Here is a 17495-nt window from a genome sequence, read left to right on the forward strand (position 1 = left end):
TGAGCTGCTTTCCTTCACCACGTTCTTCCACCGTGATGTTCTGCCTCACCTTAAGCTGTAAGGAATGGAGCCAGCTGTCTATGGACTGTGACCTCTGAAACTATGAGCCTCCAAATAAACTTTCCTCCTAAAATTGTTGCTGTCAGGTCTTTTAATCACAGCAGTGAAAAAGCTGACTAAACACTATCTGGAAGTTTATACAAAGAATCTGGAAATCAGATGAAAGGTGTATGAATTAGAATGGAAGCAGAAGAACTATAAAGGGAAATATTGAACCAAAAATCAGTAAGAAGTCAAACATAATTAATGTCACAATCAGGATTTAGTAGGAGATAGCATAAAGAGGGGAAGAAAAAGTCTGGACTAAAATTTTAGAAGCTTGTTTGAATTTTCATGTGATAGTTGAAGCTGGGGGAGTGATTGTGTCCCAAAGAATTTGTATAAACCAAAGAGGTGGGATGAATAAAGATCAAAGAAAACAGGTATGCAGCGTATGGTGGCAAAAACCTTAATGTTGTACTAAATATGTTTATAAGTCAATAGTTAAGCTGCTTTTCCTTTTTAGAGTCTCATTAAGTACTTATATAATAGCAGTTTATTATTCTCATGCCACAGAGGAAGTAACTTAACTTCAAAGAAGTGAAATAACTTGCTCAATGTCAAGCGTCAGTGTTAAGATTTGCATTGCCAGTTCTTAGGCTTGTTCTAAAACAATTTACCAGCATCCTGGTGAAGAAGGCCAGAGAAGAAAAAGAAAGGCAGGAGCAGAATCTTAGTAGTACAATTTCACAGAAGACTAAAGTGAACGAGCGCATTTTTAGAAAATATGTAGATATCAATATTGTCTACTTAGTAGTGAAAACCAAAAAACACTGCAGAGTACCGACTTTGACCAATGTTTCTCAAGGGGGCAATTTTGCCTTCCTGGAGAGACTTGGCAATGACTGAAGACATTTTCAGATGTTACCATGTTACATTTTTTGCTAATGTATGTAGTTAGTACAAGCCAGGGGTGTTTCAGAACATCCTACAATGAACTAATGAACTGCCCAGTCCCCAGAACAAAAAAAAAAAAAATCATTTGTCCTAAAATGTCAGTGGTGCTGGGGTTGAGAAATCTTGTATTAAACTCTATAGATTAAAATTCTGATTCGGATCATTGGCTCTGTGATCTCAGGCAGGTCATTTAATCTTATATACCTCTGTTACCACATTCATAAACATGCCACATTTGTAACTACTTCATAGAGCTTAGAGCAGTTTGTGAGGTGATGTATGTGAAATCATTTTGTAATATTACTTAGAAATCAAACTAAATGTCTATTTGTGGAAAACGAAAATTTTCAAAATGTGAATTTAATGATTAAGTCATTACTAGATGTGAAAGTAGACTTCAAGTAGTTGAAAAAGTGTGGGAGGCAGTGAATAAAAACTTGTTATGCTGAACATGAGAGCAGAGAACAAATTTTAAGGGTTCAACAAGTTCAAGGAAATGCTTTAATATATTGCTTTTTAGGATTGGGGAAATGATGTAGTCCAGTTTAGAGGCTGAGTTATGTGCCGCTGGAGGAAAGATTGAAGATGCAGATGAGAAGTGTCTGTTCCTGGGGGTATAGACTTTGAAAAGGGGATTCATTTAAGAAGCCTTCACTAAGGAAAGAGAACACATTTTCTCTGAAGAAAGAAAGAAGAAAAAAATAATGGAAATAGAAATAAAATTTAGAGTTTGGGTTTGGCAGGTGATAAGAAAGAATACTGTGGAGGATTACAATTGGAAGCTACCATTCTTGAATGTTGAAGGCAGTATTGTTTTCTCAGATGAAGGAAAGGAAATAGCATAACTTTGAGGTTTTAGGATTGGAGAAAGTTTGGAGTAGCCACTGTGGGAATTGTGATTAGAGTTTAGCAGCAAATGAATAAATGGTTGCTGACAAACCATAAGGGTCTACTGGAGTTATTCAGCATGGATTTGTAGGAAACCCCAAGATAGTGTTTCAACAATAGTTGGTAGACACAGGAAGTCTAGCAGAGGTGATGAGGAGTTAAGGTGAGCACTGAGAAACTCTTGAGTTTGAGATTTTGAAGGTGTGGCCATTCAGAATGCTGCTTGGTGCAGGATTTGGTCACAATGGTGGGGCAGCTGAAAAGGCATTCAGCTGTTCACAGCAGTCAGCATGCTGGTGGGGGGTCTTCAGTACCAAGATGTCAAGTAAACATGGACACCAAAGTGCCCCACATTATCATCCAGAAATATGATGAATAGAAACACTGAGCAGGTTGCTGAAGTTTAGGTGGAAAGTAATGCTAGGTATTGGTAAAGTCGACAAGTGGACGATGGGACCTTCAGTAGAGGTGACTTTGCTGAATGATGATGGAACAATATTCTGGAAATAGCACTCCGGAGAAATTTTTCTCCTTGTCTGGTGAGCGAAATAAAGTGAAAAAGGAGCTAGTTCCTGTGGAAGTGCTTTGGAGAAACTGGTATTGAACAAAAGGTGGGTTTCAGTCAATGTGACACTTGGAGGGAAATATTTTTCAGGAAGGATTAAAGCACAAGATAGTTAAATGACTATTAATAGGGGTTCGGTGGATTAGTAAGTGTTTTAGTCAGCTTTCTTGCTGCTGTGATTCAAGGACCTGATATCACAATTGTAGGAGATGAAAAGTTTATTAGAGGGCTCACAGTTTCACAGGTCTTAGTCCATAGAAGACCAGCTCCATTCCTTGGGGCTCTAGGTGAGGCAGAATATCTTGGCAGAAGAGTGTGGCACGGGGACACAGCTCACATGTTGATCAGAGAGCAGAGAGAAAATCCACTGAGCAGATACAAATATATACCCAATGCCGTGCCCCAATTCCCACTTCTTCCAGCCACACCCTACCACTTAAATTACCACTCAGTTAATCCCTACTAGGGGATTAAATCACCAATTGGTTTAACACTCTCACAACCCAATCATTTCTCCTCTGAACTCTCTTGCATTTTCTCACACATGAGCTTTTGGGGGACACCTCACATCCAAACCATAACAGTAGGGGAGCCTGGATGGAAAAATTACCAGTAGACAGTGATAAACCTTCAGTAGCAAATTGGGCTGGGAATAAGTGAAAAGAAGGTGAGGAACCGGGAGACGGGCAAGGGAGAAATTAAAGATGGAGACCAGGCAGAGATACACATAGGAGTTATTTGTCAGAGTAGATAAATAAAAGCACATCTCTCCATAGATAGAGAGAGGCAAAACAGTCTTGGGGTTCTGGACTTTTATTGGGCAGGCTCAGGGATTAGAGCCAGGAGGTCCTCATGTGGGTGGTGAATGGTAGGGTTGGTATGAGGGAGTGGGGGAGGCTTTCTCAGAAAGGCCCTTGGGTGGGAAAGCAAAATTTTTTCTTAAAATGGCAGCTGACACTTAAGATGGCTGTCCAGATGCTACGCAAGGACCTTACAGTGAGACTATCTGAAACTGTGGCTTGGAGTTTGGGTCTAGTTGGGGACATTTGTGACACTAGGAGAATGAGGTCAACAGCATGGCTTGACTCTATTGGCTCAAACAAAATGTCCAGTTGTGCTGCCCTGGCCCCTAAAAGCACTCCTTCAGCACCCAATAGTAGAGGCACAAGTGGGTTAACAAGACATAGGAGTAGATCATTAAATTCTTGATGCTGAGTATGTACATATATGTATGCACATAATTGTAAGTGTATATATATGTGTGTGTATAAGTATGCATATGATGGGGCTGGGGATGTGGCTCAAGCGGGAGCGCGCTCGCCTGGCATGCGTGCGGCCCGGGTTCGATCTTCAGCACCACATAGAAAACAAAGATGTTGTGTCCGCCGATAACTAAAAAATAAATATTAAATAAATAAATAAATAAATTTTTTTTAAAAAAAGTATGCATATGAGCATGTACATATGTATCCTTAGTCTAATCCTACTCTACCACCCAACTGGTTCCCAAACAAATAAAAAATCCGACTTGAAGGGATTGTATTTACCTAAAAATAGCAGCTAGCAGCTAGTTTACTGAAATATTTTTTTGCAACTTTAATAATTTAAAGTATATATGGCTACATTCATAGAACAGAAAAAATTAAGCATAGTAATAAAAAGAAATTATAAAATTTTCTTTTAATAATTGTTTCATTTTGCTTTGACACATCTCTTCATTCTGTCCAAGTTGCCTATGACCAGCAATGCTGTTCATATTGTAATTCAGATGTATCATTAAGGCAATCATATTGGATAATTTAGTTATGAAAATGAGATTAAATTATCTGTAACTTGTATAACATTACCAACTTAAAAATAAAAGTGTGATTCATATAGAAATTGATTATTTCAATCCTATTTTCTTTTCTGCTGTGTTTGGTACAGAAAACATCTGAGTAGCTACTTCAAAGAATATGAACAATAAATGCCTCTTCGGAGCAAAACCACGGAGAATAATTAGGCTTAAATTTTCAAAAATGACTGCAGTTTGTACAGCCATAGATATGGAGGCAGCCATTGTTCTCATATTCTCATGTACAAATTGGGCAATTGAGCATGAAAATTGCAAATTGAAAACTGGGCATGAATTGACAGTGTCTGTATAAATGCAAAACATCCTCCATGCTCATTTGTGTACTTTAAATGTTGGTTTTAGTAAGACCCAGGCAAATACACTCCATTGGCAACTCTGTGTTGTTTCATAAAATGTTAAAAACCAAGGATTTCAAGTGATTACTTACTTGAAATAATCAATAGTTAATCTTATTTACTCCATTTTTTGAGCTAAAATGTGATAGATAGATGATAGATAATATATTTTAAGGTTAAGATTATTTTACTAAAACATGTGGTTCCTTAATGTTGGGCAAATAAGATAGTAGTATCGGCTTCTACAGTTTTGTAAGCAGAATAACTCAGTCAGAATTCAGTTTAGATTCAGACTATACAAATATTAGACTGACTGTGTGTGCTTCAGAAAGCACAGAAATAGAAAAGACTTACTGCACCTTTATGATATTTGAATACTAGCACTTTCTTAAAATCATTTCGTGATGAAATATAATGGTTTTTGTTTAAAAATAAGTTCTGGTTTGTTTTCTAAAAACTGATTTTTATGTACAGTATTTGTAAAATTTCTTTGCTTGTTTATGCATTTTTCTCTGAAATTAGTTAAAAGATCAATATATGCTTTGATGATGATCTTCTGTTGTTTTTGTTATTCTTTCACTATTAATTTTTGTACAAATGTACCAAAATGGTACAGCTTTCAAATATTTGTTAGTTATTTAAATTTTCTTTGAGAACATATACCTGACAAATAGTATTTATCTTATTATTACAGCTTTCTACAGGAAAAGTGAAATTAAAATTACTGAAACAGCAGATTCAAGGTAAACAGTTTACCACTGTATTATTAGATGCTAAAGATACAGTTCCCATTTTCCTTCACATTTGAATTACATATAAAGTGCTAAAATTGTTCATTCAGTATAAAATTTCACATCCCCAAAATGATGACATTTGATTTCAAAACAAATTTTATTCAGATTTTTTCATGGGGCTTTATTTTATGTCAAAAAATGTCAAGTTTGAATATGATTATAATAATAATACTTTTCAAAAGTGAGGACTTTCATAGCTCTGTTCCTTAAACTTTAATGAGGTGATCTTTTAACAGGAAAGATAATTTAGCAGTATAAAATTATAAATTAAAATATCACTCTAAGACATTACAAGAACATTTTTAAATTGCTTTATATTTTAATAACTTCTGTAAAAATAGTAAAAACCAAAATGCATTTATAATGATTTCAAAGGAAATAAGATATTTTCTAGAGGATAAACTAATTTAATTTTTAGTAGTTAACATAATTTGGTAGAATAAATTCTAAATTTATATACATATATGTATACATATTACATTGTTTATTAAATATGTTTATATAAATATAACATTTATTATAAATGTACAATATTATGCATGTTTAGAAACTTGTTCATGTGGGCTTTGGTTTGACCCACAGGAATAGGGAAATGTCATAGGAATTCTGTTAAGGACACTTTTTTTTAGCATTCTGTGATTCTGAGTATTTCGTTCAATGAGTTTTAAGCAGAGTGGACATGGGTGGATATATAAAGCCCTGTGCTCACAGGTGTAGGCAGGGGCTCCTATGGACTCTATAGTCAACTAACATTAGATTTGACTACATGTCATTCTTATCAATAATATCTAAGTACTTTCTGAGAATTTAGAAATGTGCACAGTTACATTACTTTATTAATAATCAGAAAACTAAACAACATATTTTAAAGTGATTGGCCTGATATTTCTTTTTTCAAGAACCAGTGAAACAACCAGCTAAGTATATAATGGAAGATTCCTCTGGAAGTGAAAAACCCAAGATAAAAGGGAAGATTTGTGGACAGTGTGAGAACAAATCTGCTCTACTAGTATGTACATTATCATAAACAGTCGGAATAGAATTTTCTCGAGTTCTTCTACACCTCCCAACTTCATCTGCTGCAATAGCCATGTACCTTCTTCCCATTAGTGTGCATACTGGCAGATAAGGTCAACAGCTCTCCTTTTCCCTGAATTGTATACTCTCATTCTTATTTAAGGACACCTTTGTAAATCTTGCCTATCAACACATAATCATGCTATAGTAGTTCCCATCTAAAACCAAAACTGACATCAAACCTATAACAAAAATTCTTTTTGACTTCTAAATTTTTCTTTGTGTCCTATTAGAATAAAACTCTTCTAAAAAGTTATCCATTCTTTCCAGGCATGGTGGTGCATGCCTTTAATACCCGCAGTTTGAGAGATGGAGGCAGGAGGATTCGAAGTTCAAAGCCAGCCTCAGCAGCTTAGTGAGGTCCTAAGCAACTCAGCAAGACCCCGTCTTTAAGTAAAATAAAGAAAAGGGCTGGGTTGCAGCTAAGAGTTTAGTGCCCCTGGGTTCAATCCATGGTGCCCACCCGCCCTGGCAAAAAAAAAAGTTTTCCATTCTTGCTCTCATATCTCCCCTTATGTTCTTCATTATTTTTATGAGGCATAATTTATTTTTACCATGTAGACAGACCTTAAATATACAATGTACCCTGTTGACAAGCTTATTACAGAATATTTCCTTAACCCTTTGAAAGTGCCCACATTCCTTTTCTAATACATTCCTAGGCAACCACTATTCTGCTTTTTAATCCCACAGAGTTAGTTCCTGAATTTAGGTAAATAAAATGATATAATGTGTATATATATATATATATATATATATATATATATATATATATATTTCTTGGTTTCTTTAGCTCCACATGGAGATAAATGCATGCTGTTAAACCAATTAGTAGTTTGTTCAATTTATATTACTAAGTAGTCTTGCATTGTATTTGTTCATCCATTGTCATCTTGAATAACCTTTGGGTTTTAGGTTTTTTTTTTCTTTTATGTTTAAGGCTGCTATGGATATTTGTGTGCTAGTCTTTTTATTTCTCTTTCAAATAACATAATTTCTCTTAAAATTTGTGACATGAAATGAAAAAAGTACAGATAATAGTGCTTTTTGATAGTTCTATAGCTCTTCATTAATGCCAATTTCTTGAACATTTAAAATATATGATAATAAATCATAAAATTTCCCCTCCGCGATAAGTGTCAGGTTCAGTGGTGTTATGTACATGCCTGTAGTGCTGTCGTCACCACCATCTATCCCCAGAGTTCACATCCATCTTGCAAAATTGAAATTCCATTTCTAGTCAATAATAGCTCACCACTTTCGTATCCCCCAAGCCCTAATAAATACCATTTTGCTTTCTGTCTGTATGAATTTGACTATTCTGGGTTCCTCATGTAACCGAATCAAATAGTATCTGTCTTTTGTTAACTTAGCATAATGTCCTGAAGATTCAACCATTTTGCAGCATGGCTCAGAATTTCCTTTCTTTTTAAGGTTGAATTCCATTTCACTCTCTGTGTGTACCATATTTGATTTATTAAATTCACTGATGGAAACTTGGGATGCATCTAGCTTTTGGAAATAATGAGTAATGCCACTAAGAACATGGGTGTACAAATATCTCTTCAAAACAATGCTTTTATTTCTTTGGGATCTGTACCCAGAAGTATAATTGCTGGATTCCCATTGTCTCTGGAACTCTCTTCATTCAGTCTTGACTCTCTGCTAGTATCCACCAACTGTACCTATCAAGTGCTCCAGTGACTTCCACATTCTTAAATACAGTGTTCAATTCTCAGCTCTTACTTTACTAGGAATATTTGACACTGTATTATTCTCCGCATCTGTGACTTTCTTCGCGTGGCTTCCTGAGACTCCAGGCTTTCTTGGTTTCATTTCATTTTCTAGGTGTTCATATTCTCCATCTTTTCTGGGGTTTTGTATTCTTCTTGACGTCTTAGTGTTGACATGCCATAGGATTCAGTTCTCAAACTTCTCCTTTATCTATTCATATTCTTTAGGTAATTTGTTCCAAACCCTTGGCTTTAAAGACCATTTCTACATTGATGAATCCCAAATTTACACATTTATTCCATACCTTGCTCCTGAATGTGTCACTCAAACTACTTTCTGAACATTTATGCTTGAATTTCTAATAGGCTCAAAATTGAACCTCTGACTTCTCTCCAACAAATATTTTTCTCTCAGTCTCCTCAAATCCATAAATATCAATTCATGTTATCTACTCTGCAGCCTTTTATAAGAGCAAAAGCTGAGTTTCAGTCTCTAGTTTTGCAAGTCTACTTAATTCATCTACATAGCATTTATCACCACTTCATACACATTTGTTTATTTTTTACCCACTGTGTGAATTTCATTATGGTAGGGTTTAGTTATGTTCACTGCTGGATATCAGCCACCTGGAACTACACTTGCAGTGTGATAGGAACTCAACAAATACTTGTGGAATGACCAGTTCTTTACAACTATCCCCTCATATAGACTTGCCCTTCATTTGGATGTATTTTCCTTTTGGTTAACATTGAGGATACTATAGGATCCTTTGCAATTTATACTATTATACAATATTAGAAGCACTTTCCCCCTTCACCAATTCAATGACTATAGCTGTATTATAATGTATTTTTACACTATGTTTTTGTTTCAGAGAACTTACACATAATCATTTCTGACTTAAAGTTTTACTCTTAGGTTTATTTAATGGCAGTTTTAACTGCGTTTAAAGTGTTAGAATGCTTTACATCTAATGAAAAATGCTAATAACAACCTTAAGCTGAAAGTCCTGGCTCTTGTTATAATGTTCTTACTATTACATTGTGTTTTCTCATTTGATATGATGTTAGGCAATAATTTAAGGAATTAGAGAACTATGTAGAAATGTGTAAAAATATAAACAAATGCTAGTATTTCTCAATTGGAAACATGAGAGCTAAAAGAGACTTACTTGTTGATGCTGGGGTCTGCTGTTGATTTTAAAAAAGGATTTATGTAGGAGCTGTGAGTCAGTATGTTATGAGAATATGATACACTGTTGAGCATTTCTTTTTTTCCTCCTCCTTCTCTTCTTCCTCCTTCTCCTTCCTTTCCGCCTCCTCCCCTATTCTTTCTTTACTGGGGATTGAACCCATGAGTGCTGTGCCCTGGAATTACATCCTTTTGTATCTTGAGAGGATTTTGCTAAGTTGCAGAGGCTGGTCTGGAACTTGTGATCCTCCTGCCTCAGCCTCCCAAGTCACTGGGATCATAGACATGCACCACTGTGCATGGCCAGCACTTTTTTAAAAACTTAAATTTATTTTAAGATAGATTAAAATACATCAAAACATTTAAAATACAAAACATAAAATCATAGATATTTATGGGATATGATGTGATATTTTGACACATGTAAATATTTACAGTGTTTAAATTAGGGTAGAAATATATATATATCTTTACAAGCATTTATCATTTTTTAAACAAAAACATACCAAGTACTTTCTTTTAGCTTTTTGAAATATCCAGTACATTGTCATTAGCTGTAGTCCTGTTACTGTGCAATGTCACACCAAAACTTAGTCTACCTAACTATGTTTTAGTACTCATTGGTGAACTTCTCCACATGTCTACCTCTCCCCTATTCTTCCTAGTCTCTATGCTATTCTCAAACATTCTCTTATTTGATAAGATCAAGTTTTTTAGGTTCCACATATGAACGTGATAGTGTGGTGCTTGTCCTTCTGTGCCTGGCTTATTTCACTTAGAATAATGATCCTTAGTTCCATCTATGATATTTCAAAGGACAGGATTTCTTTTTTTATGACTGACTAGTATTCTGTTATGTATATGTATGACATTTTTTAAATGCATTCTTCATTTGATGGACACATTGTTTCCACTTACCTATTGTTAATAGTGCTTCAGTAAATATGGGAGCGCAGATGTCTCTTACACACTAATTTAATTTCTTTAAATACATCTCCAGTAGTGGAATTGCTAAATCATACAGTAGTTCTATTTTTAATTTTTTGAGGAGTCTCCATGCTGTTTTCCATAAAGGTGGATTAATTTGCACCCCCTCTATTAGTGTGAAAGGGTTCCCTTTTTTTCTACATGCTCACCAACATTTGTTCTGCTTAGTTTATTTGACAATAGCCATTCTAACTACAGTAAAATGATTTGCATTTTCCTTGAAGATTAATGATGTTGAAATTTTTTCATATATCTGTTGGTTATTTGCATGTCTTTTGAGAAATGTCTACTTGGGTGGAGTGGCCATTTTTAAATCAGATTATTTGGTTTCATTTTTTGTTTGTTTTTGCTATTAAATATTTTCATTTCCTTAAATATTCTGGATATTAACTCCTGGTCAGACGAATGGCTTTGCAAACATTTTCTCTCATTCTGTAGGTAGTCTCTGCACTCGTTGATTATTTTTCTTTTGCTATAGAGAAGAGTTTTAGTTTGATATAATCACATTTGTCTACTTTTGCTTTCATTTTCTGAGCTTTGGGTATCTTGCCCAAGGGGGCAGGGGGGAAGCTTTGGGTATCTTGCCTGTTTCCAGGGTCCTGAAGTATTTCTTTTATGTTTTCTTCATAGTTAGTTTATTAATTAGTTCATAGATCATTAGGTCATGGTCTTATAGTTTTATATCTTACATTGAAATTTTTAATTCATTTTGAATGTCTTCTTATACCTGGTCAGAGATTGGAGCATAGTTTTGTTCCTGCATATGGATACGTGGTATTCCCAACACTATTGAGAAGACTGTCTTTTTTTCCAATGCATGTTCTAGTATCTTCATAAAGAGTCTTATGGCTATACATGTGTGGCTGTACTGCTAGGCTCTCTTTTCTGTTCTAGTGGTTTGTGTCTGGATTTATGCCAACAACATGCTGTTTTGATTACTACAGCTGTTTAGCATATTTTGAGTCAGGTAGTATAATGCCTCCTGCCTGGTTGATGTTTTTAAGAAGGCTGTAACTTTTGATTTCTTTTTGTGGTTCCATACAAATCTTAACGTTCCCCAAAACCTTATTTTTGCTAATTCGGTGAAGAAGGTCATTGGTATTTTGAAAAAGGGATTGCATTGACTCTGTAATTTGCCTTGGGTAGTATGGATATTTAAAAATCATTGTTTCTTATAATCTATTAGCATAGGATGTCTTTCCAATTTTTGTGAACTTTTCAATATTTTTTATTGATAAATTATATTTTTTATTGTAGAGATTATTCATGTTTTTAGTTAAATTTATTCCTAGGTATTGTTTTGTATCTTTTGTAAATGGAATTGTTCTCTGGGTTTCTATTTTGATTTATTTATTAGCCCATATTTTTTTTTAAATTTGTGGGAGCCTTTGGGGGGGTATTCTCTATATGAGATCATATCATTTGCAAACAGTGACACCTCAACTTTCTCTTTTCCAGTTTGATTGCTCTTCGTTTCTCTCTGTCCTGATTGCACTTCCAGGAGTATGTTGAATAAAAGTGGTGCAATTGGACATCTTTGTCTTGTTTCAGATTTTAAAGAGAAAGCTTTCAACTTCCCCCCATTTGATATGATGTTAGCTGTTGGCTTATTATATGTGGCTTTTATTATATTCAGGTACATTCCTTCTATATATAATTTGCTCAGAATTTTTTGTCACAGAGGGATGTTGAATTTTATCAAGTATATCTTCTGCCTCTATTGAGAAGATTGTCATCCTTCTGACGTGTGTTGTATTATGTTTTTTATTTATGTATGTTGAACCATATTTGCATCACTAAGATAAATTCCATTTGACCATGGAGAGCAAACTTTTTAAAATGTGTTGTTATAATTGGCTTGCTAGTATTTTGTTGACGTTGTTTACAGCAAGGACTGTTGTATTCAGCAAGGACTGGCCTATAGTTTCCTTTTTTTGTTGTGTTCTTGTCTAGTTTTGGTATCAGAGTAATGCTGTGCCCATAGAATGAGTTTGGAAGAATTTCCTTCTCTTCATTTTTTGTTTTTTCATTTAAAAAGAATTGGTTCTTTAAATGTTTGGTAAAACTCAGGAGTTCAGCTGCTTGGTCCTAGGCTTTTCTTTACTACTGATTGAATATCATTCCTTTTTATGGGTCTCTTTATGTTTTATATGCCTTCATGATTCAATCTTGGTAAGGTGTATGCACCCATGAATTTGTCTATTTCTTCTTTTTATCCAATCTTTTCATGTATGGTTTTTGACAATAACCTCCAATGATCCTTTGTGTGGCTCTGTTATTATTTGTAACATCTCCTTTTTCATCTCTGGTTTCATTTATTTTAGTCTTTTCTCTATTTTTCTTAGTCTAGCTGAGAACGTCTTAAAGGCTATGAACTTGAATGCGATGGCATAAGTAGACAAGACTTGACATGAAAATAAAGGATCTATATTTTTTAGAGAGAAGAAAAAATTAATAAGAAGGAAATCTCACACAGGATACATGGCGTGGGGCCTGGACTAGAGAGTATATGGGAGTGACAGTGTGTGCCCTGATTCAAGAGTGGATTGGCCTGAAAACTGCTTTATACAGTAGACAGGATCTAGGACCTAAACATTCTTGAAGGAGTTCATTAAGTTTTTTTTTTGTTTGTTTGTTTTTGAGTTCATTAAGATTTTAAGAAGAATTTCCTCTTATTTGAAATGAAAACAATATCCCATGCTAAAAACCCATCTACACATTCATATGAGGCTGGTATAATGAATAGTAGTGTTAAATTCTGAGGTTGTCTTGTGTTATTAGCTTCTATCATCAGATATAATTATGCATATAATTATGACTGAATACACACACATATGCATACATACATACACACAGGCAAAATCGAGTATGAGAGATAGGAGTTAAATAAGGTCTTGCATTTTGGAAGTTCAAATCTCAATCCTGTCATTAGCTATGGGCTCTTTAGCAAATGACTTCATCTCTCTAGCTCTGTATTCTCGTTTGTAAAAGCCGCCAGATAGGGATAACAGCACTTTACATAGTTACTGACGATTATGAGTTAGCATGTTCAGCGTTTAGTGTTATGTCTGAAACACAGGGAAGAGACAATGAATTGTGTGTTTTTGAAAAAAAAATCCAAAACTTCCCAATTTCTTGTTGTACAAGAAATTCCAATGGTTTTAGGCTATTTCTATACACCAAGAGTAAAGTGGACAGTTTTACAATTATATATTTGTTTGGCAAATGTGAGTCACTTAATTAAACTCAAATGGATTCTGAAGGCTTTGCCCAACAGATCTGTTATTCATCGAATCAACAAGAGATTTGTTAAAATCACACTTGGGTATTCCATCACGGAAGAAGCATCTGTGGTGGAATGGAGTTCTTATCTATATTTTTAGTATGTTACTGCCAGTTACACAAACTGCCTGAAAAGATTTTCCAGTTGGCGGTCATTTTAATCCAATTTAAATCCAAATATGCTTGTATAACAAAATATATAAGCTTGCTCTGCAATTCTAGATTTGATTTCTAGTCTACAAATATCTGTTTGGTTACTTTCATTAAAAGTCTGTTAACAAATACTTAGTTTAGAATCAATTATGTGCCGAAACTGATTCTTAATTCCTATATTATTATGTTGTAGAAACTTACAACTACTTGTAATACATGTATTAAAATATTAACAGGTATATTAAATAAAAATTATGCAGGATACATTTAGAAACATCATAATACTACCATATATTTATAAGAAATTATAATTTTTAACTTTATTTTGTATTTAAAAAGATAGAATTATGATAATGTTTTTTTAAAAATATTTTTTAGTTGTATTTGGACACAATACCTTTATTTCACTTATTATTTTTATGTGGTGTTGAGGATCAAACCCAGGGTGTTGCACATGCGAGGCAAGTGCTCTACCGCTGAGCCACAACCCCAGCCCATAATCATGTTTTTTATCCTCATTTTCCTAAGAGACTGTAGTTCTTGAAGAAAGAGTAGAAAGGTAGGACTGGTCCCTGTGCTAGAGACAGTGTTTATGTTTCTCCTTCATTAAGTAAAAACTCCAGTTCTGATGCACTAATAAAAAACAATGAAAATGCATAATAATAATCCATTCTGTACAGCTAATCACCTTAGAAAAAATGCATTAAGGACTTTGATAAATACCAGATCATACAGTCATTTGAAATACAGATTTATTTGATTGCAGATTTTATCAAGTTTTTTCAGTACGATAGTACTGCAATTAATGGTCAGTGATTGGCTAAATTATTATTAATGAGTATCATATTTAAGAACTTGAGCTTTAAGCTGGATATTGAGGGTGAAATTGTGGCTCTACCTATGTTAGTTTACATGACTGAGGGAAAGTTCTAATCATTGTTCCTCTGTCACCTTTTCTTCATAATGGAGATTCATTAGAGTTGTTGTGAGAATTGTTTTTGAACATCTGAAGCTCCTAGAACAGTAAGTGCCCATTAAAAGTTTTGGATAATTATTATTTAACTGTAGCTTCCCCTTTCAACCCTTGAAAGTTTCATTTTAGTTATATAGAATTTTTTATACCTTTAACCTTTTGTTTGGAGAGGGGTTGTCCTAATAATTTTATATTAAATAAACCTGGCTATATTATTACATATAAGCATGTCATCATATGAGGACTTAGAAATCTCCTGTTGGGATTATCATAGGGTTTAGCCCACTTTTCTTTGTCATATGCATCTCTTAGTGCTTTGTTACTCAATGTGTGGGCTCCCAGCAGCAGCAGGAGCATCTGGAACTTGCTAGAACACAGAATCTCAGGTCTTGCTCTAAACCTAGGGAACCAGAGCCTGTACTGTCACAAAATCCCAGGTGTTTTTTGTGCACATTACAGTTGGAGATGTATAATTGCCCCCTTCAGTCTGCCAGGGAAAGATACTGACTTGCTAGCCTAATCCAGATGCTTTAATACTTACTGTTCCTTGAGAGAGAAGTAGGATGGAGGACACTGGACATTCTGAGGGCTCAAAGAAGGACTAGCTCCTTCACATAGACTTCCTGACCCCCTCCCCCAAGCTTTCATGCTATCTTTTGTGCTATTAGTGATTCTTCCCTACCTGGGCCTACTGAAGAAAATGAGGGACCTTAGCCATGTGCAAATCTGTTTATCATATTGTCAGTTGTGTCCAAGCAACACTACAACTGCACCATAATAATTGCATTTATGGAAAAAAATCCGTTTGCTTTTCTCATTATTTTCAGTCTTGTTTGGGGCCACCATAGCAATAGGTATATTACATCATTGGATATATGTATACATACTACACATTACATTTTAAATATAAAAAAAATTTTAACATTATGGTGCTGTTTCATTAATGTTCTTTTCCCCTTATTATTCTTTGCTTTGGGGAATCTTCTAAGAACATTTTCAAATATTTATTTTGAGAATCACTACTACCTTTCATGGAAAATATGGGGATTTTTGAGGAGAAGAGCATACAAATTGTTTGAAACTAATTATGCCATGCATATCCATACACGGAAGAAAAAGTCAAAAAATGAAAAAGGTTTGATGTGGAGATTTTTTTTAATCATACCAAGAAGTTTTATCTTAGACTACTAGCTCTTTTGTGATTTATTCAGAAAAAAGCCTACACACACATACATCTTTTTTTTTTTTTAGAGGAGGAAAAGTTTATTTGGGGGTTCACAGTTTCAGAGGTCTGAGTCCATAAGTGGCTTGCTCTCTTTTTTTTTTTTTAATTTTTTATTGTTGGTTGTTCAAAACATTACAAATTTCTTGACATATCATATTCCACACTTTGATTCAAGTGGGTTATGAACTCCCACCTTCACCCCATACACAGATTGCAGAATCACATCAGTTACACATCCATTGATTTACATGTTGCCATACTAGTGTCTGTTGTGCTCTGCTGCCTTTCCCATCCTCCACCATCCCCCCTCCCCACCTCTCCCCTCCCCTCCCCTCCTCTCTCTCTACCCCCTCCACTGTATAACCCTGAGGGTCTCCTTCCATTTCCATGCAATTTCCCTTCTCTCTCCCTTTCCCTCCCACCTCTCATCCCAGTTTCAGGTTAATCTTCTTCTCATGCTCTTCGTCCCTACTCTGATCTTAGTTACTCTCCTTATATCAAAGAAGACATTTGGCATTTGTTTTTTAGGGATTGGCTAGCTTCACTTAGCATAATCTGCTCTAATGCCATCCATTTCCCTGCAAATTCTATGATTTTGTCATTTTTTAATGCAGAGTAATACTCCATTGTGTATAAATGCCACATTTTTTTTTATCCATTCGTCTATTGAAGGGCATCTAGGTTGGTTCCACAGCCTTGCTATTGTGAATTGTGCTGCTATGAACATCGATGTAGCAGTGTCCCTGTAGCATGCTCTTTTTAGGTCTTTAGGGAATAGACCAAGAAGGGGAATAGCTGGGTCAAATGGTGGCTCCATTCCCAGCTTTCCAAGAAATCTCCATACTGCTTTCCAAATTGGCTGCACCAATCTGCAGTCCCACCAGCAATGTACAAGTGTACCCTTTTCCCCACATCCTCGCCAGCACTTGTTGTTGTTTGACTTCCTAATGGCTGCCAATCTTACTGGAGTGAGATGGTATCTTAGGGTGGTTTTGATTTGCATTTCTCTGACAGCTAGAGATGGTGAGCATTTTTTCATGTACTTGTTGATTGACTGTATGTCCTCCTCTGAGAAGTGTCTGTTCAGGTCCTTGGCCCATTTATTGATTGGGTTGTTTGTTCTCTTATTGTCTAATTTTTTGAGTTCTTTGTATACTCTGGATATTAGGGCTCTATCTGAAGTGTGAGGAGTAAAGATTTGTTCCCAGGGTGTAGGCTCCCTATTTACCTCTCTTATTGTTTCTTTTGCTGAGAAAAAACTTTTTAGTTTGAGTAAGTCCCATTTGTTGATTCTAGTTATTAACTTTTGTGCTATGGGTGTCCTATTGAGGAATTTGGAGCCCGACCCCACCGAATGTAGATCGTAGCCAACTTTTTCTTCTATCAGACGGCGTGTCTCTGATTTGATATCAAGCTCCTTGATCCATTTTGAATTCACTT

General features: G+C 35.1%; 1 protein-coding gene across 1 annotated transcript in view; it reads left to right on the forward strand.

Annotated features, from left to right (window-relative positions):
* The window catches only part of Zbbx (zinc finger B-box domain containing), a 189314-nt gene that overhangs the window by 67332 nt on the left and 104487 nt on the right, over window positions 1–17495 (forward strand). Inside the window, exons 5-6 of the mRNA XM_027942150.2 lie at window positions 5334–5382; window positions 6333–6442. Of these exons, the coding sequence (XP_027797951.2) occupies window positions 5334–5382; window positions 6333–6442 (159 nt within the window). The remainder of the gene's footprint in view (window positions 1–5333; window positions 5383–6332; window positions 6443–17495) is intronic.

This window comes from Marmota flaviventris, chromosome 8, assembly GCF_047511675.1.
Source record: "Marmota flaviventris isolate mMarFla1 chromosome 8, mMarFla1.hap1, whole genome shotgun sequence".
Lineage (NCBI taxonomy): Eukaryota > Metazoa > Chordata > Mammalia > Rodentia > Sciuridae > Marmota > Marmota flaviventris.